Here is a 21751-nt window from a genome sequence, read left to right as displayed (position 1 = left end):
TATAATTCTGTCTCTCCAGAGGTCTTTTGAACATATTTTTGGTCAGAGGGAGGACAAAGGATTGTAAAAGCCAGGAATCATGAAAATAAGATTCAGTGTAAAACAATAAAAATACACAAAGAGCTGCAGTTTGGAATGTGCAAATGAAAGGTCAAAAACGACATCAAGGAAGCATTTGAACGTACAGAAAGTCGTAGGACTCCAGGTGTCTAGATTCCGAGCCCACATGGGGGCGGTGAACGCAGCACAGTTGTGAGATCAGCTGATTTTTCACGCTGCCATTTTGTCCGGCAGAGAAGCAGCCAGCCAGTCAAGGCAGTCAGTCCGCAAAGAGAAAGCACCGGAGAGACTTTCTGAGACAGCAGCGCAGGACGGGACTGTCGGGGGGAGCGAAACATACAAAAAACGAGCCGATAATGTGGAGTGGACAGCGGGAGGACAGCACCGACTGAGGCCGAGGACTGTGAGGGGAAACACCCGCGCTGAGGGAGCTGTCATTTTGAACTTAACGGCTCCGCCGGCTCCGCTCAGACTACAGCCGCTCGCGCTCGCTCTCTCGCTGGCTGGCAGGCTAGCTAACCCCGCTAGCTTCCTCGGCTAACACCCGCCGCTCCTCGCAGCTCGTCTCGCCGGGAGAAACCGCACCTGTCCCGGCTGTCAGTCACGCAGTCTCCTCTTGAAAGCTCCAAACGATGCGCTGCTCAATTCTTGGTGACTTTTTACACCCAAGAGGGGGTTCAAAACACACTTTGCCGAGCGACGAGTGATAGCTAAAGACACCAAGCTAACTAACAAGTTGACGTGGAGGAGGAACTCGAGTTTTTTTTTTCTCCCTTTGGCGTTCTCCAAGCTTTGATTTCACACGGATTACTCTTTGTTTTTCTGTCCTTTCTCTTCGCCCGAGGTGGTCCCGAACCAATCGTCCAGGTTACACACAAACCAGCCAAGTTAGCTATGTTTATTTGTGGCCAGAAAGTAATTAACAGTGTTTACAAAATCCACAGTGGGACTCTTTCCTGGTTCGAGTGCTGCAACGGAAACATTAGCTAACACAGACTAGCTCAGATTAGTGTCGTCGTGTTTTGTTTACTAGATAGAGGAACAAGTTGCCAAACAATTTAAACTGCAATTAGTCTGTTGATTGTGGTTTTCTACCTGTATTTCTTTTGTTTGTTTATTTGCTTTTGCCGCCAGTGATTTGACATTACTGCAGAGGAGACCGCACAGGTTTTATACGCACCTGGAGAGAGAGAAAACTCAACAGTGGGTGTCTGATCGCAGCCCCCCCTTTTTTTTACCTGCTCTTTGACAGGGAAGTCACGTTGAGTTGTCGCCCCGCAGGGAGTTGATCCATTGATCGTTATTGTGCTATTTTAGCTGATCGAGGTGGGAAAAGAAAAGTAGAAGCGATGTCGGGCCAATCTATCACGGATCGGATCGCAGCAGCGCAGCACAGCATGACCGGGTCGGCGATCAGCAAGGCTGTGTGCAAAGCCACCACACATGAAGTGAGCGGACCCAAGAAGAAACACCTTGACTGTGAGTATATGTATGCTGATACAGTGTGTGTTGTTGTCATCCAGCCAGCTGCAGGGCTTCAGAAAAGCAGACATACCGGTCCTATGTACTGACACATTCCTTCACACTAACCTGGCAGTCTGGTAGTCCACCAGGGCGAGCTGGGGTCTGGAGACTAATCTGATCAGGACAGCCTGATTGCTGTAGACAAGACACGCATGAGAAGTATTTACCGTTGTGATACCTATGTCGATTTTTATCAGTGCATCTGGCAGTATCTTATCGTATCCTTCCTGTCAAAGGTATTTGGTTTGTCGCCACAAGCATGGTTAGAATTCGTCCTGACTTCTCATTAAAAACACCTATTTTGTCTGGCTGGATTTGTCCTGAATCCCTGTCAATAATGTCCAGTTTTGCTTACACAAACACAGCTGGAAATCATCCCGACTTCTCATTAAAAAATACCATTTTGTCTGGCTTGAATTGTCCTAACTTTCCATCGAAAATAACCGGTTTTGGTTTCCACGAACACATTTGTAGATGCCCTGACTTCCTGTCAAAAATATCTGGTTTAGTCCCCACAAAGATGGCTGGAAATGTCTCAACTTCCTGTCAAAAATATCTGGTTTTATCGCCAAAAATATTACTGGAATTTGTCCTGACTTCCAGTTGAATATAATTCATTTGTCACCACAAACGGCTCAAAAAATCTTCCCGCCTTCTCATTAAAAACACCCATTTTGCCTGGCTAGAATTGTCCTGACGTTCCATCAAAAATATCCGGTTTGGTCTCCACAAACACGGCTGGAAATGTCCCAACTTCCCGTCCAAAATATCTGGTTTTGTTGCCACAAATACTAATGGAAGTTGTCCCGACTTACTATTGAATACAATTTTTTTGTCACCACAAACGGCTCCAAATTATCCCGACTTCTCATTAAAAACACCCATTTTATCTGGCTGCAATTGTCCTAACGTTCCATTGAAAATATCCGGTTTTGTAACCACAAACATGGCTGGAGATGCCCTGGCTTTCTGTCAAAAATATCTGATTTTGTCACCACAAACACTGCTAGAAATTGTCCTGACTTCTTGTTAAAAAAGCCTGTTATGTCACCGCAAATGTGACCAGACATTTCCTGGCTTCCAGTCAAAAGCATCCTGTTTTCTGCTGTGGTCCCCTGCCCAATTTTTAGGTATTTTATAGCCTGTCAATTAGTTTTGCGCTCAGTCATTTAGCTTCTATTCTTGAAGATGATAGAAAATGGTCACGACTGCCCAAAATTGTCCCTGATCTGATGGTATTGTCTTTAAAAAGAACTGCCAGTAGCGATCATTGTCATTATTAAAGGGGCACCATGTGTCAGCACCATTTCAGCTCGGTTAAACAAAAACGAGAATATAAATAACGCCTAGTGTCAGAGAGAGAGAATCGTGTCTTCCATTAAAACATTTTAGCATGCGGCTACAAAGCTGTCATAGCAGGTTCTTGTTGTACAGACTTCAAGGCAAGACATACAAGGATAACAAAGCAAGTGATAAAAGCAACACAAAGGTTTTTCATCAGACCTGCAGCCCAGGAAGGACACGCTGTGCTCACCTTACTTTCGAGACAAAAAGACAGAGACATACAGTTTAAAACCATGGGAAATATCATACTGTAGTCCTTCGTTGCCTTTTACTTTTCGGGGGACACCTCATACGACAAATTCATGCACGTCACTGAAGAGAATGTCATTAGTAACTGCACATAAAGCGAGTTCCGGGATCAAACCTGCTGATGTTGTTTCGATTGATCTACAGGCAGCTGATTCCTGGCTGTCATGTCACATGTTAGATGTGTGGATTTATTCCTTCATCTACCAGATGAGCCCACTGAAACTGAACTGAGTCATGTTGAAGGTGGCACAACACACTGAAAAAGGATAAATCAAAAGATTTATTAGACATCGGAATGACTCAAGCGTGATGGTAGACGTTTGTGTTGGACGTTAGTGGGAGGAAATGTGCTGAAGTTCTGATTCGGCACGGGACGCATGCGTTCGATCGATGCTTCGGCTCAGCTGCCTCGCATCCGTCAGCTCCTCAGCTGCTGACGTCCAACAAAAGTCATGCATTGTCTCCGCTCCTTCTGTGAACTTGGCCGAACCTTTACAGCCAATACGCCACGTCAAGCTTAATCATTGTAGGATATTGATCTCTTTGTGAGAGCAACGACCTCAGTGCCGCAGGGGGAATGGCCAGCGAGTGGTGCATTGCATGGAGGCCTGATTGTCATGTTGTTCGTCTGTGTGATGTTTTGCCCATGAAGGGGACTGTCCAGCGCTGTCAGGCTGCCATTGTGCTGTTTGCATTGTGAGGAAGGGCGGCGAGTACACTAGAATAAAGGCAGGTTAAAGGTGAGGTCGTCATTCAGGCGGGCAGGTAGTCAATTTGTGAGTCAGTTAAGGAGCCAGAGAGGCTGGCAGGCTGTGTGTTCGATCATTACTCAGTCAACTAGCCAGCCAGCCAGCTGATCCAGCCATCCAGTAATGTAATGAAACACAGGCAGCCAGGTGTGCCAGTCTGCAATCTACCCAGTCACTAAAACACTGTTCGGTAAGATAATTCTGTACCGAAATGAGCTGATCACACAGCTCTCACAGGTGTGAATGTGCCTAGAATGTATGGATGATGTCATTCTTCAAACAAAAATGTGCGAGTTCCACCTATATGAATGTAAAGATTAGCCGCTTTTCTTTGTAAATGTTGTGTTCATGTTTCTACAGTTAAAAACCTGTTCTATTATAATTTTCATAATTTTATCAATTATTATTTATTGACATACATAACCTTTTAGCTTAGGTTGTACAGACGTCAGGGATACGAAGCATTTGATTAAACTAAGAAATGACATCACAATAGTCAAGAATAACAATGTAGGATTATTTTTGTTGCAGATTTCAAAATGTTAAGCGAGACACCTTAACGAAACCAGGAAGATAACGCTCTTCCTACCTTTGTCTTTTTTGTCTTTCAGCATTTATATTTCACACAGTCAGAGCCCTCCAACCCACACACACAAACACACACACAACCATTTCTATTGCTCTCCCCTTGACACCATTTCCCCACAAGCAGCTGTGTCTGTCTGACAGCTAGCTGTGAATGATCTCACCGGCATATTTGCATCTAGACCCAATAACCAAATAACGCTGGCAGGGGCCTTTCAGCGCTTCCTGCCTGCCTGCCTGCCCGCGGTCGACACTGAGTGTGCGAGGGGTTCAGGAGGTCCGCTGTTAGCTCGCGCAGCCATGACATTCACGCACCAGCGGCGAAAATAAGTGCCGCTTTAAAGCCATTTAGTGTCATGATCGGGACTGTCCACCTCAATTAACCCCACTGTGTGAGTCAGAAGCAAAAATGACGAGTCCTTCCCATCAGGTCTGAAAATCCCTTCTATTTATGGAAATTATCGCCATAAAAATCAACGGAGGAGGGTTTTAAATGTGTTGCAGAAATGTCTGCGTCTGCTCGCTCAGCTGCCTGCTGTTAGCAGTTTGTCAAGGTGAGATATATTGTGCTATTAATCCAGCTTTTGTAAGCTTGTGAGGCCCCACTCCGGCATCATTGATACGCTGATTGTTTCGCCATCTTACAGCTGTTAAAGAGAAGTTGTGACATTTAAACCAAAGTCTAGTTTCCCCTTTGCTGGCACTCTGTTGTCATGGCAGCAAACCAGCCAACTGGCTTGTGTTAAATAGCCTTAAGTTGACGGGGGAAGTTGGATGGCGAAATCGGCTGCAGCCTCGGTAATGGTGCTGTTTATTACAACCTTTGTTTATGCGGCTGAGCTGGGTGTTGAGCATTTCTTAGAAGAGGTGAATGAGACTTTAATGCAGTTTCCCAGTAATCCATGCAATGGAATACTTAACAATTGTAAATGGAAGGCAGCTGTTACAATTAGTTTGTTCTGTTGCCGTTTATCTGTTTCGCTGAACGACTGGTGGGAAGATCCTCCAGCACTTAACCTCTGTGAGCGATTCACACCTTGACAGCACATGAGAGGCACTTGGTAGCCATGTGACAGTCATTGGAGTCTCATAAATGGAGGTGTGAATGAACTGATATAAGTGGCTGGTAAAGTGATACTGCAGCCTGTGTTCAGGGATGGTTGATCCAGCTTGATGTGCTGTTGATGGCACCTCCTCTAAACTATGTGTCAAGATGTGCCCTTTATTGTCTTCAAAGGAGGAAATAAGAGGGAATGACAGGAAAATCAACTTTGGCTGGATGATTGAGGAAAAAAAAAGACACAAGAAGACCTTTTTGCTTTTTCCTTTATTTCCAACGGATGTAGAGATAGATAAGTGATTTGTCTCAAGCTGTTGCTGAGCCCAAACACACCAAGCTGAGGTGTCAAAAAGACATTATGATGCTCAGTAAAGCTGCTGGTATGCTTCAAACGAAGCGCTCTTCAGACGGTCGATGCATTTGCTCTCCAAGGCTGACCATTCAATAATCAAACCCACTTGATGTAGTGATTGGCCAGGTGGTTGTTTGGAGGAGCAGAGGATTTCTGTTTCTTCCTGAAGTGTTCACTTTTTCGTTCTGAACACAACTTCTTCAGTCACTGTTTAAAAAAGGAGTACAATAGGGTTACCCTGGTGACAAAAATGTTCCCACAGAATAAAGCGCTTGTGACAAGACCGGTAATACCCAGGACACACCGGCTTTTTATGTGAGAAGATGCTCACTATCTGAAGAGATATGGCTGCAGCTTCACATTAAAAGCATTTAACTGGTAGGCTAGTCACAAGGAATGCAACATGTCCCGCGAGTTTACCGTTATTAACTGCTACCTTACAGCAAAAAAAAGCGGCCATTTTGACAAGTCAGTTTATAATATGTCGGGGAGTAGTTTTATTTTGTCTGTGGGAGTATTGAACAAGAAAGAGATTTTACATAAAGAGCTGCACACCTCCAACTTCTCAGTGAGGTAAGCGACTCCTTCTCCCTCATAACTTTATCAGGTTCCTTAATTGCATTGGCTTTAAATCAGAAATATTGCCATATAGGTGCTTTTTGCTTTAACAGCAAATCTTCCACCATTGTCTTGACTGTGGCCTTTTGGAAAATTAACGAAAAAGCTACTGATGCACAGTAAACATCGGCAAGATAAATTATCGTCCTGGTATTGGGAAATTTATATTATCAGCTATATATCGAGGAATTGCACAATGTTGTTGAGCTGTGTAACCTGCCGCACCTGACGGTATTAGAGCCATAAAGTGTAGATTGGGGAGCCGAACTTGTCTTTTGCTGGTGTGGACAGAGAGGAAAACAACACGATTATGATTTTCACCACATTACATGTGCTGCAAGGTTTCAGAGAGAAAGGAAAGAGTCTTCCAGTTATAACACAACAGATCTTACTAGAGCTATGAAACCATCCATCCAACATCAAATCATCCATTCTTTGCTCTCTACGGCTTAGCCTTTCGTACCCTCAGGTCTGTATGAACTACAGGTTATGAATCCTATCGGTATCTGCCAGGAAAGGCAGTTCATTATTGGTTATCGGCACTGGCTGGTTCATTCTAAGCATACCCGTATCCCCAGCAGCTCTATAGAAGGTAAAGTAAATGGCAAAATTTCAGTTGGCAGGAGGTACTTGAGCGAGGAATTCCTTTTTGTCAAAGTGCCTCTTCTCAGTACAGTGATTTTCTTATTTTGAAGGGATCCTCCCTTCAACTGATGTTGACCTCTCAGAGAACAGGAACAGGTGAACAGAGACTTCCCCTGTAGGGAACACTAAAGAACCTTACATGTTTATCGAGCCTCTAATCGGCAGCAGCTCTTGTGGAGTTGCTTCTGTGTTGATGCGTCATTTCATGTAAAAGGTTTGTTGCCAGGAAACATTTGACATCTTTGACCCTTTTTCTGGCTCTGTTGGCTGTTGCTAGATGCTTTCTCCATTTGCAGTGCTTGTTGGACTGTACAGTTCTGCAGAGAGCTGCAACGATTAATGGATAGATCAATTAGTATTTTTTAAAATAAAAAGTTAAAATTGCCTGATTTCAGCTTCTTCAATATGAATTATTATTTTTCTTTTTTACTTCTCTGTAACAGTTAACTGGCTGTCCTTGGGTTGAAAATGTCATCATGGCCTTTTATTAACACTGATCAACTTTTCTAACCATTCTCTGACATTTATAGACACAACAACTAATCAGTTAAGTAAAAAATATAACACACAGATTAATCAACAAAGTAATTGTTTATTGCACCCTAGTTATACAGATGGCTCTGATTTCAAGTGGTTCAGGAGCCAGACATGCTTTTTTGCTGTGGTCACAAACATTGAACATTATACTATACACTTCACAATAAAAGCCAGTAAAGGAATCTGTCTAAAATGTCTAAAACGTCCCAAACATTTCCTTGTAGTGTTGGTTTTTCAGACTCTAACAAGACCTCCAAAAGTCGCTGATCACTTGCCAAAGTGTCGAACGCACAAGCCAAGTTTTGAACGACCATTTGGCTGGTGTTGTCATTTTACGCTATTTTTAACAGACACCTTTTGTCTCAGCTGCTTCGTCAGACCGCCCTGTTATTGAGGTCATTTTCATGCTTTCTACTCAGTAGCAGCTAAAGTTATGCTAGCTTAATACAACATGCCACATCGTTTTTACCGGCTGGCTGAGCTGCAGGCCCAGATGTCCTTTAACATCATGGTGTGTTGGGCCATTTTTAGCCAAACCTTAAAACTAGGTTACGCTTACATGACAAATTGATGCGGTGCGAGAGTAGTCCTCCACGCCAACACTTTGACTGGCTCTGTCTGGGCTACAGTGTCTGTGTGTCTTTGGGTTAGTTCAGGAGACGCAGCAGCAAGTTATTGAGCTCAGGTTTACGTGGTTTGTGTTTCAGCCTCCAGTGGGTTGGTGCCCATTCAGAGTTTACAGCTCTATTTCAGACAGGAGCTTGTGGGTCACCTTGACAGATTGGTTCATTGTGCCTGTGTGTATGTACTGTCTGTTTGTGAGTGTGTGTGTCTGTTTGAATGAGTTTTGGGGTGTGTGTGTGATTCTTCTCTGAGTATCTCAAAGTGGTTTCACAAAGCCTCTGTTCAATAATGAGCTGGATTTTTGAAAAGCAATGCAGCATTTCTTAAAACACATTTCACCTTGAAGCTTATTAAAGGACTTGAGAGGAAACATTTTGTCAAATAATTGTCGCTGTGCTGTTTTTCTTTTCCTCTTTTTTAAAATGCAGCATTTCTGTAAGGAACGTTAGCTGTTGCTTTCTTTCTGCGCTCCCTACATTTCAACGTGACTCTGATTCTGTACATTAGTTACATCATGCTGCTTCAGTTGCAGGAGCACCTGTCGCTGTGGGTTTGACAGTCTTGTTATTTGTCATCACCCCCAACTGGACCCATGAAACAGAGACCGTTAACGCTGTTGGGCTTCCTCATTTCCGTAATGTGAGACAAAACGCAAGTGTGCAGGAGCTGCTGATTGCCAGGCAGGTGTTGAAATACTGACATTTTTACACCCAAATTAGTGCACATACGCAGGTTTTTAAAACTTTGGTAAACCCATTAACGGTAGATGATTGGCTCCTTTCCCATTGCCAGTAAATTGGTTTACCTTTCAGTTTTTCTAGATCACAAACACGACAGAAAAGGGGGATTAGCAGGAAGCAGCAGCTCTAATACCTCATCAAACTGCAGTCAGAAGACGAGACAACATTTTTTAAAAAGTCTTATCTACATTCCTGATTAGACACTTGTTTTTTTTCTTCTGGAGGTGGTGATAGCAAAATATTGAGCCATTTTGCTTCCAGTACACATCGGGCAGCTGGCACAGATCGGGACTCCCTAAAAACTTGGTATTTCACCCGGATGGGCGTGGGCGTGCAGGATGTAGTAGTGGACGCATGAGCGAGCTCCGTGACCGTCTCAGCCCATGCCCTGAGTGCTTGATGGTTTTTCCTGTAATCTGTAATTTGCTAGATTAAGGTTAAGTCAAGGCAATAAAACCACTTGGTAAGATTTGGAAGATAAAGCAACTTGGTTTGATTTATGGAATATAAATACTGTATGTGAATCTTAGAAAAGTTCAGCTCCTGGACTTACGTGAATACGTCAACGTTCATTTTTGGTTTTTACCCGGAACAGGATGACGAGGAAGTGCATCAGACAAACAACATTCCGTACACAATACTGACTAATTAAGTAGTCCCTGCACAGACTGAGTACTGAGGTTGAGTCCAGTGACGATGTTAATTTTTAACTTCAGTATCTCTTTAAAACTCTACTGGCCGATGTTCTGGCGCTACTTGAACGGAGACAAATGAACTGTCACTACTGTTTATTATTCTTTTAAACAAAAAGTGTGAACAATTCAGTGTGAATGTACTTGCTGTTGAGTCTGGTTTCCTCCACATATTTACTGTTTTCTTTCCTGTCACTCTGTCCCTTTTCTTTCTTTACTCTTCCTCTCATTTCACAGTGTACACACTTGAGGTGATCTACTGCCGTCCTCTGAATACCACTAAAGAAAGTAAACGCACAGTTGAAAAGGTTCGGTGTGTTTTAAAGACACGTCGGGTTAAAAATAGTCCAGCTTATGATTCCAGCCCTGATAGGACCCCGCTGCAGGGTGTAGCCGGCCAGCGACACGGCGGGGACGCCTGTGTCTTAAGTGATTGTAGGTGAGCTCAATGCTATCGAAACAGCGCGGGACAGCCCCTCCCCGGCTGCGGAGCCCAGATAGGCCCAGTTTAGACTACCAGGCAGGAAAAAGGCTTACTGCTGACTGTCTGGAGACGTCCGTTTCAAGTGAAGCCCAGGGGAGCGCACGTCAAGTGTTGAGTGTGCGAGGCTCTGTGTGTGTGTGTGTGTGTGTGTGTGTGTGTTTGTGTGTGGGAAGAGGGAGAAATTGCCGTCTCACGAGAGAGCTACACAGTCAGGGAATACGATCGACCCACTGCGCAGACGAGCAGTGATTGAGTGAACAAATATCGCTGCACAGTTCACACTGGAGCACATTCTGTAGGACCTTGGATGACCAGATCATGCTATAAGGCTTTTATTTAGAGTCTGATACGTAATTCAGCGTGTATAAAATATTTGTCGCTGTACTTTAATTCTGCTTTAAGTCGGCTCGCTTCATGTGATTACATCAGCCATGTTAGAGTCATGCCAGAAATCCCCGAAGTAATTAACTTTCTTTTGCATAATTCCACACGTTTTTCCCCCTCATGCAGGCTGCTCATTAATTATTAAATAATGAACTTAACCACATCTTCAACATCCCAACCCGCCCCCCCCCGGTCCTTCAGCCATGGCGCTTGTCATGTAAGGCAGAGCGAGAAGTAGATGAATTTGCCTCTCTTGCAGAGGACACGGCACCATGTGGAGTTGGGGTTAGAAACGTTTCTTAGAGGTCAGTTTTGATGAGCAAGTGGTAAGTTGGCACGCTGCGTTTTTGCTTGATGTGGTTGATCAAAAAAGTGCAGAAGTTAAGCCTTTTAAAGCTGCAGAAATCAACGTTTCTCTGTTAAGAATTCCTCAAATAGCTGTTTAATTCAAAAGGTGTCACCTGTGGTGACAAACTCGGAGAATTATCAACAAATTACATTTCACACTCAGCTCTGTGGGGGGTTTTGCGCTCTTATAGCTCATTGTTTTAGCTTACTCGTCTGCAACTTTGCTGTTATTTTGGTTCAGTCAGTACGTTCATCCACCTCGTTCGTAGGTTCAGCAGAGAGCCGTTTTCAGTGATAAAACCTCTGAAAAAGTCACTGTGAGACGGGCAAAGTTAGCAACTAGCTAGTAAACACAGTCAAGTATTAGGAGCTTAAAGGTCTAGATAATTTGCTCAGGTGGAAACGGAAATATTGCACGTAACACGTTTCTGTGTCTGTTGGAAGATGAACTTTTTCCTGACACCTATATCAACACCGCTTTTATAGATGATAATATATCAAAATGTTTTTTTTCAACTTGATAAAGAAAAACAGGTTTTGGTTTATTTATTTCTTTCACATTAAGGATTGAATGAGCCGCCACATCTTTCAAACCAGAACATTTTGAAAACCCTCTGAGTCATCCGTCTTTGCCCTCATCAAGCTCAAAAACATGATGATTCTTATTCCCCTGAAAATCATTTTTGAGATTCAAGGTTAAATCAGTTCTTTGAGAAATAAATCCAAATTTCACAATATATTACTATAATACCATTAAACATTTTTATACCAGGGCTGCACAATAAATCAGACATATTAACAATACTGCAAAAACATGTCTGTTAGGTACAGAAAGTATAATACAGAAATGATGATTCCCATTAATCATTAATCATTATTTTGAATTATATTGTGGTCCTTTTCAAAATAGTCTCAATGTGATTTTAAACTACATTGTGCCGCCCAGGAATAAATAAACCATACCTCTCAAGCATTAGCAATGAAGATGAATTAAGCAAGCTGCAATCCAGCTCTGGTTTAAAGGTCCTGTTTGTAAGAAGGTGTCTGGTATCTAGGAGTAACCACAAAAGGACTCTTGGGCCTTGGCGGAGGTATGCACGGTAATGAGTGCCATTCTAGTTCATTCTTTATTTATCCAGGTAAACTTCTTCGGATAAGTTGTCCGTCTCAAGTAGGGCTGAGCTGGATGCTTCCAAAGTTTGAAGCCTCTAAGTTCCCATCGAAGTTGACGTGAAGATCAGTGTTCAAAGGACGGAGATGTTGCGTCAGCTGTGGGTAATTCCCGCTCAAGCTTTGAAGCCCTAAAGATGGCATTAGGGTGAGCCCTAGTCTCCCCTCACCTACACCGGTCCAATGTACCGAACGCTACATGTCACGTTACACCTCTGGTGTAAAAAGTATTAGTACACGTTTTTTAAATAGGCCTCGTCTGTGTTTGTGTGTGCGTGTGTGTTTGGGAACATTCAGTGCTTCTGTTCCCGTCCCGTTCTGATGTCTGGTTATTTTTAGCCGTGTGTTCTCTCTCCGGAGCCTTTGGCTGGGTTCAACTGCTTGTGTTTTTTTTGTCTTGCAGTAGTCTACCTGTGTGCATGTACGTCTGCCCGCCCGCTCTTCTCTCTGTCGGTGTCACTCTCCTTTTCTGACGTTTCCACCCGAAGGCATTCGCGCACAGAGACGTACACGCAGAGACTTCAATCCTATTCACTTGACAAGATTCCCAGAATCCCCCTGTGAAAACACAGCAGTTGGAGACGAGAGAGTTTGTCTGTCCCTAATTCTCAGTCTCTCTGTATTTCTCTGTGTGACTAAGAGAGACAGAGGAGAAACCGCTCTTATTTAAGTCCTCAAGGGGAGAATTAAAGCTATAGAACCAGAGCCGTCTATTAATAGACAGACTTCTGGTGACACTTTGTCTTAGTGTCTACACTCTCTGCTTCTTTCTACCATCGTTTCCCCCCTCTCACTGCTGCTTCTGTCCTTATTCATTATCCCTTCTTCTGTCTTTGCTCCTTGTCCTCCCACCTAACTCCTGCATCGATCTCACATTTTCTTCTCGGATACAGATTCTAATGCCTAAACATCCGATGGCGGTGCTCCGCTTTTACTTTCAATCACAAATCTAGCTAATAGCTGCAAAGACTCATCAATAGGTTGACTAAAAAATGAATCCCCAACTATTCTGATAGTCGATTAAGTAGTGAGAGTAAGTTTTTAAGAAAATGATTCCCCCTTCTTAGATGTTTCTTGTTTCTGTGTTCTTTCCTCCTCTATAACTGTATAAACTGAATATCTTTGGGTTGAGGACCAAACAAGAAAACACTTCAAGGATATTTTTCACCATTCCTGACATTTTATAAACAACTAATTGAAATAATCTTGACATTGAAAAGCTAGTTGCAGCTCTACCACACATCACTCCATCGCTGCAAGTGGAGACTTTGATACACAACATTTCCTTGATTTTAATCATGTTTTGAGTAAATAATTATTTTCCTGGATAATTAAGTGTTTTTTGTTTGTGCTGAGAAATGTCTTAAACCCAAAGTTGTTTAGTTCCTGATCACATAAGACGAAGACAAGCGGCTAAATCCTCACATTTGGGATGCTGGAACCAGAGAAACGTTGGCTTTTCTGCTTGACGAATTAAAAATGGAGTGATTATTATAATAATTAGCTTTCTTTATAATTATGTGTATTGACTCAGCTGTAGCTTTAGTGGATTTGTGTTAACCAACGGTGACTAAGAAATAATATACAGGATTTGTCAAACATGGCCGGGACCCAATCATGATCCTTCTCTATCTCTATCCACACTAAAACCTTATTCGCAAGGGACCAATACAGCAGAACAGTCACGATACAGTAAAACGGTTGCAATGCAGAAAAATATCCAATTCAGAAGAATGGCAAACAAAACAATCCATTCATCCTGTTACCGCCTTCTCTCAATTATCTATAATTTTGTCTTCAAGCATGGCTGAAAGTGCAGTTTAAGTTGTTGTTGTTATTGATATTTTCTCTCGTCACTAAACGGCATGAGAATAAAACATTGATGTTTTTTTGACTCGTAAATGTGACCAGTTAACCACAATGAACAGTCAATCCTGAGCTGCCGCCCTAAGTCAGTCCCTCCAGTTGCTGCTTTACTCCCTAGAAGCCGCCTGACAGCATAAACATAAATACAGATCCACGATATAACATCTATTGTGTCATTGCCTGTATCTGCAGCTAAGTAAGCACTCATAGCAGGCATTGGATGTGACGGAGAGTCTTTGAAGGTGTACTTTATTGTGTAGTAAAAGCTTTCTTGTCCTTGTCAACAGTACAAAACACGAGTGGGGCTTTAAAAACCAACGGTTTAGTGCAATCGCGACGCCAGAAAAGAGTGGAAGCGATGCATTCTCAAATATAGCAGGCTTACAGTTCTCTTTCAATTCTTCACACCTCCTTTCCTCCTTCTGCACCTCCTATCAGAAGGATTTGAGAGGGGAGGAAAGGGGGGAGCGAGGGAGGGGCGGCCGGGGAATCCTCTTTTGAGGCAAACCTTGTCTGCAGTCCGTAACACAGAGACAGACAGAGGAGAGAAGGAGATTACTAGTACATGCCAGACAAGGTGCTGATACTGCGGAGCGTTAATCTTTAACAGATTGGGGCTGTACTCCACCCGGTGCCTTCTGTGTCTGGCTTTTCATCTGTGTGCTGTCTGTTAGTGTGTACGTCCCCCCTGCTACTCTGTACCTGCACAGATTTAGAATGAAGGTCAGTCAACTCTGCGGCAGTACCCTTGTCCGGTGAGCAGTGTTTTAAATCCTTGATAATCCCAAGTCCCCGTGGAGCGATTGGAACCGCGGGGTGGTCAGTTAGAGACATCGTCAAGCCTTCTCGTTGGCAATCGTCCACCCTGCAAAGTTGTCCTTGAACAGGACATTGAATCACTGATCACTCTGTAGTGTTGTTGACTTCTGACCTCCTTCAAGTGTCAAAACCAGGAAAAAAACCCTTGAGATCAGCAAAAAATGTAACTGGTTTTACTTCTGTTTCTGTATCCGGCAGACATATTATAATGGGTTCGTTGACTGTCAGTCAGGGCTGCAACTAACACTCACTTCCACTGTCGCTTAATCTGTTGATTATATTCCTGATTAATCGATTATTTTTTAGTCTATAAAATGTCACAAAGTGATGAAAAATGTCAAGATGATGTCCTTAATTGTCTTGTTTTGTTCACAACCCAAATATATTCAGTTTACAAAGAAATGAATCGATTACCAGGACTAAACACAGCTAAAATTCAATTTGCGCAGCATTTAGTTGCACTTGGAGGTTTTGTTTTGGTGTAAAAGAGGCATAAATGCAAATGTCCATTATCCAAATTGCTAGTGAATGTTTAAATTTAGCAGCCACTATTTGGATAACTGTTATTTTGGCTGCAGAGTGGACCAAACCAGCTACCGTCTGTTTGCATTTTAGGGGATGAAGCTCAATTTGTGGTGCAGTTTACAGGACTGTTGTGACTCATGGTGTCTAATTAGCTGTGGCTATTTTGTATTACATCTAAATGGTAAAATAGTTTATGAAAGGGACAGGCTGAAAAGAAAGACTGCAAATAAATATTGTCCTGGATAATCATGTATTTGTTTGTGCTGAAGCATGTCCCAAGCCCAAAGTTGTTTAGTTTCCAATCACACAAGATGAAGATAAACACGGCTAAATCCTCTCATTTGGAAAGCTGGAACTAGAAAAAACTTTGCTTTTATCACAGTAATTTGCAATTTCTTCTAATCTGTGTATCCGTAGATGGATCAAAACAAAGACTGCACAGAACTCTGAGCTCTCGGTTTGTGTTTCTTGTCAAGGCATCACCCCTGGTAACGGCAGGTGAAGCTGAGGTATTCTTGCCTTCCAATCTTGTACATGGCAACCTAAAACAATTGGAGGTTTCAGTCATATTTAAGTCTTTAAACCAAAGCCTAAAGTATGCATGTCTGAGGATTATAGAAGTGATTTTCTGCTCTGCTGATGGTGGCGAAATCACAGTTTCGTTGGCCGGCATAGTTAAGCAACATGAGAAAGAAATGAAGAAAATGACGGAAGCCCTGATTTCAGTAGAGCAGGACAGGGAGGTAACGACTTCGGTGATTACATTGGCAGTCATGTCACGACACAGAGCTGTGTCAACATACTGTCCTTTCTTCATAAGAATCTCAGATAAACGCTTAAAGTCTTTGAGATTTGTCTGGACAGATTCTTTACAGAGCCATCTGTTTAGGAATTCCAGCTATGTGAGCTTGACCTTCCCTTGGTGGTCTCTGAGGGGACTGAACTGTGTCAAGCACACAAAGCAAGGCACTGATGCCCGTCAGGGTTTTAAAAGATGTCAGGATAGGATTGAGAAGCTGATTACAGGTCTGTTCACAGGGGTTAATCCACCCCAAATTGTATCCCACCAGGGGGCTTGTTGAAATCTACATTAAATCTTGGCATTGAATATGAAGTCCATGGAGATAAGATGCAACATGGGGGTCCATATCAACTTCTACCACCTTTGAAAAAGCTCCATTAACACCACGGAATTTGTTTTTGTTTTTGTTGAAACCCAAACCAGTCATTAACCGGTCTTCAGTCCAACTGTAGATCTGGTTGGATTGGCTGCAAAATGAAACTGAGATATCAATCATGCACTTCTGCTTATGTAAAATATTGATTATATTGAGATTGGATTATAGTTATATTACAGTAATAACCTTTTCTTGTAGAGCACATCTAAAAATCAGCCTTTAAAAGCGCTTCAGGAAAATAAAACTAAAGTTATTTAATGATCAGGTTGAAAACAAGTTGAAAACAAAGCAACTCGTTCCCGGTACAGCAACTTGTTGATTGCCAGACACTAAATATATATTCAGAAACTACAATATCTGTCATCAAAAACAGTAATTCCATGTCATCTTCCCCTTGGTGATTGGATTGTGGGGATCCTCAGGCTGTTTTTAACCCCCTTTGTGCCATCTGACACAGATAAGTTAAAGAAGACTGAGAGGAACAAAAGAGAAAGACAAAACTTGTGAGCATGTTATAATAGTAACACCTGAGCGGGACAGAAACAGGAAATGGAATGTTGTTGGCGGCGATTTAGTTGTATTTTCTCGGTTGTTGATGCACCAGGCGGACAAATAAATGGAAAAGGGAGTCGGGGACATGAGACAAGTTTGTTTGCAGATCAGAGGAGATGAAGAAGGAGATGAAAGTGGATAGAGAGGCAGGAGTCTGTGTGTGTGTGTGTGTGTTTGTACTGGAAACGGGTGGATATGAGGGACTTAAAGGTGGATGAAGAGATGCGAGGAGAGCACAGATAGAAGGTAGCCAGCTGGGCCAGATGTGATCCGTGTCTCCTCCTCCTGCCCTTCTTCGTCTGCCTGATCTGACCACCTGCTTTCTCCCTCAAACACGCACACGGGCAGCCAGTCCCTTCACGTCGGCTTTATAGATGCTTACTGGCACAAAACAAGCTCAGCGTACCGCAGAATATTGGTACATTTCTCTTGGTTTATTGCATCCAAGTGCAGCAGGAATACCCACAAGTATGAGTCCTCATTGGATCCAGAGCTTGCTTCCCGCAGCTCTCATTCTTGTCCCTCGGTACCAGGAAGTCTCCGTTCCATTGTGGTTCAATCAAAGCCCGCAGAGGTCAAGTGATGACCAGTAACAATGGACCTCAGATCAGAAAGGAACAGAGAGTCACTGTTGGGAATGAGATCACATTTACTCAGCAGTCATTCCTCCCACATGTCTGTGTGAGGAAGACTAAGAGAGAGGAGAAAGCCTGCAGAAATAAAGGAGACGGATTAACGTGGACAGCGCAGAAACATTATGCTTATTTGGGTCCAGGTTGCAGAGGCAGCAGGTTTTGTTCATGTTGGGTTCAACATTCAGCTGAATTTCTTGCTCTCAAGGGGCGAATTGTTCAGAACTGGTTACCACCTGTTCTACCTGCCATTACATGTATACCAGGGCTGCAACAACTGAATATTTTATTTATTAATCATTGTGCAGATGTTTTATGTTTCCAAGTCTTCCGTCGCCTTGAGGGAATATTTTCAAATTTGGTATAAATGTCCACGATGACTCAAGGTTGAACAGATTAGATTTTGGTCACCAAAGTTCAGAGGTCAAGATGACTGTGACCTTGCAAAAAATTTTTGGTAAGAAATCATATGCCAATTACAATAACATTTTGACATAAAAGGTGTCTTATAGGATGAAATGACAGAGTTATGAATTTGAATATCCCAAAGGTCAGTGGTTAAATGCACTGTGCCATCGTAATATTCAACATAAATGTGTTCGATGCCACAGCTCTCAAACAGCAACTTGATTTGGGCATGCAGCCATGATGCGGTAATTCCAGTTTAATTAATTGATCGCATTGCCTTTAAAATTTCAGGAAAAGATCCAGATCGCATCCAAAATTAGATAAGTTTGAAGCCTGGAAGCAGAAAGGACAATGCGCCCTGCCACATGTCAAAACTGCTCATGAATGGACTGAAGCCCCTGACAGAGAACTCAAAGCCTCAAACTCGCCCCCAAAGTCCCCCGATTCCGATCTGTTCAAGCCTCCCCAGGATGTGTGGGAGTATGTCGGACCCACGGAGGCCTCACCTTGCCGCCCCCAGGTCTCAAAGGATTCCTGGCCAATGCCGGACTCAGAGGTCCTCCGTCTCTGCCATGACGTTTATGGGCCAAGTCCAATCCATGGAGAGACCTCCTTAGGTTAGGGTTAATACCAGAACCCAAGTTTTCCTCCAGGGAACATTGCACTGTATGGCAAAGATCAATGTTATTCACTCCACCTCTTAGTCCTAAGCGCCAGTCAAGTTCCCACAAAGACCCTTCGACTCAGCTTGAACAGGCTCTTCGGTCCTCTGTTGTTTAACTATCTTGTAATGTGTCGGAGTCAATTAGCCCGGTCAGATTCTGTTGTGCCGGTAATTGCTCGCAGGACGTCGAGGTGTCGGTCAGAGCTTTGCTGATGAGGACCGTCAGACTGAATCTTAGCCTGTGTCTTTTTCAAATTCTGGCCAAAATGATCGCTCAAAACAACATCTTCAGACTAGAGCCTGCTGCGGACCACATCGGTAAAGAAAGGAGAGAAAAAAAACGAGGCGAGGAGGCATGTCGAGCTGTGTGTGGATCCCTGCAAATTGTCTGGATGAAGAGACACTCATGTCTCTCATGTCTCATTATGTTTTTTTTTCGTTTGGCTATATCTTTCTCCTTCCCTCTAGTCACGGTCAGTCATTTCTTTCTCTTTCTACCTCTCCATTGGACTCCTCTTTTCCTCCCTTACCTCTCTTTCTGTCTCCCCGAACCATATGTTTGCCTCAATCGCCTCGCCTTCCCTTTTTCTCTCCCTGGTCTGGGATCAGTGGCATCTAATGCCTTCCACTCTGCCTGATTAAGTCAGCACATGTACCCTCTTTACATTATCGCTCGCACACACTCATGCACGAACGTCCCCGCAGACCTAATCAGTCCTTCTCTTAGTTCTCTCTCTCCCACCACTCCAGACCCTAATGAAAAAACATGAGCTCCGTTAAAAAAAAAAAAAAAAAAAGGAGCCGAGATGGACAGACGGAGGATAGGAGCGAAAGGGAAGGTAGCAGAATGGAGTGGGTTGATTGAAAACGGAGGACAAGTGAGGCGGCTAATTCATTAACAAAGCCACCAGTCGCTCTTGATGCCTCTTTACAGCTCAGAGATATTAATTGTTTCTAATCGGCATTAGTATTATCACACAGGGATGCAGTACAGACAGAGGTGAATTGAAACGACTCTGTAGCATTTCCCAATAGACACGAAACCCTTTAATTTATGTGTTAAACTGCATTTCAGATTGTCACTAAGTGTTGCCCTGGTTGGCTTTCACTCACACTAATGTACCTTTTGTATTACATTACACTCATTTGTATTGACTAAACAGCCCCACCGCCTGTGTGTTGGTGTGTTGTTGGAGTGGAAGTGGTGCCACGGTGAGTGAACGATTGAGAACGACGCCGGACTGGAATTCTGCCGCGTGTCGTTACTGTGTGTGTGTCTGGGCAAGCGCTTGAGGGAGATAATGTGTTAAACGAGTGGCAGACGAGCGGAGATGGGCTTTTATTGAATGAGCTCGTGCACCGGCGCGCCCCCACGCTCGCACGCGCACCTGATTATGATGATGAAGTCTCCCGACGGGACCCTCTGCGCTACAGTCCTCCAGTAGTCTAATGAGAAGCTGTTTCCGTAGTTACCAGGTGTGAGAGCCGGCAGCTCATAATGTCCTGTGGTGAGGAACAAAGGACGGGGAGAGGAGGTGGATGGAGAGAGACAGGGAGAGAGAGAGAGAGGGAGGGAGGGGGGGTGGAAGTGAAGGCAAAGGAATGAAAGAGGACGGACGGACGCCAGAGAAATAAAACAAAAAAAAAAAAAAGAAATTCCCGATATCTGGTGTGAATGATCTTCTTAGCAGTGTGTGTCTGAATTGATGTTTGTGCTTTAGAGGGTCGCTGTGTGCGTTACCTGTTGTGAGCGAAGAAATCTTTATAACGGGCCGAGGGACCCGAGCGAGAATCAGTTCAAATCAATCTCATCTGAAGTGGTGAGAACAGTGAGGCGGGACCGAGCTGTTAGTAGCCGGTCAGATCATATCGGGCACCTTTTTAAACTAAAGTTGACTTGTACTTAGCACTGGGGGATCTATTGATTTCAGATTTTCAGTGGCTCAAGATCAATTACAATCTACATGATGGTTTTATTGAATGTCCCTACTTCTGTGGCCGAACTTCACATAACCTCATCGCCAACTAAGGATGCCGCGATTAACCGATTTCACTCCTGCGGTTTAAAATGTCAGAGTTTTATAACCGTAAAGTCTAAGCCTCACTGACTGTTTCTGTTCTCTGCCCTCAAAAAAGGGACTTTTTAAAATAAAATCAACACCAAAACCACATGTAATCCCCTCAAGGGCACAAGAGAGTGTCTCTGTTATTATTATTATTATTATTATTATTATTTTCATTTTTACTAAAACTGCACTTACAGCTGACTTTATGTCCTATTTATTTTTTTTACTGCATTATTTTTGTTGTTCGAAGCCAACAAAGAAACTTTGTGGGGACAAAATTGAATAAAACCTCTAAACAAAAAATTCTCATGTGACATCACAACTACATCTGTCACGTTGTGATATAAATTAATAACTTTATTATTGTGAAACTGGGACTTTTCTCAGACAATGACCAAACAAATGGCTCTACTGATTGGACATATGATTTCACGTGGCTCTAACTGGGATGAAACACTTTGTGTTTTGTATATTAATTATTAAATGCTGTTTATTGTCTTACCTGTGCTCAGTGTGCGACCCTGACCAGGGGATCACACTGGTTGTTACAGGCTGTTTTGGTTATTTTCTATCGTACTGTAAATGCCTGTAGCGATCTCTGGCTCTACAATTTGAAGTAAATCTTGGGAAGCTAATTCTTGAATTTCAGCCATTTTCGTGTTTAAAAATGTAGATTTATGATTAACTGATGATCAAAGGTTGTTGCAGTTTATCTTTCTGATGATTAACATTGAATGTTTGTTGGCACTGTACAACGAATAGCACACAAAGGTGTGATGTTATACGATAACACACAATCTGCTCATGAAACAATTTCTCCTTTTTAAGAGTCCGTTGCCAGGCTGTGACACAAACCCTCATACGGAGAAAGGAGAT

At 43.1% G+C, this 21751-nt stretch overlaps 1 protein-coding gene across 9 annotated transcripts in view; it reads left to right on the top strand.

Moving 5' to 3' along the window:
• The first annotated feature begins 263 nt into the window (after window positions 1–263).
• si:ch211-200p22.4 (phosphatidylinositol-binding clathrin assembly protein) overlaps window positions 264–21751 on the top strand; it is an 86490-nt gene continuing 65002 nt past the window's right edge. For 3 of the 9 annotated variants that reach the window (XM_037111372.1, XM_037111371.1, XM_037111370.1), the window contains exon 1: window positions 265–1539. In XM_037111372.1, the coding sequence (XP_036967267.1) occupies window positions 1410–1539 (130 nt within the window). In that variant the 5' untranslated portion in view covers window positions 265–1409. Of the gene's footprint in view, window positions 1540–21751 lie in introns of all 9 variants that reach the window. The other 6 variants (XM_037111367.1, XM_037111366.1, XM_037111365.1 and 3 more) reach the window with 6 other exon arrangements.

This window comes from Acanthopagrus latus, chromosome 10 (assembly GCF_904848185.1).
Source record: "Acanthopagrus latus isolate v.2019 chromosome 10, fAcaLat1.1, whole genome shotgun sequence".
Taxonomy (NCBI): Eukaryota; Metazoa; Chordata; class Actinopteri; order Spariformes; family Sparidae; genus Acanthopagrus; species Acanthopagrus latus.
This window is presented reverse-complemented; position numbering and strand designations above follow the sequence as displayed.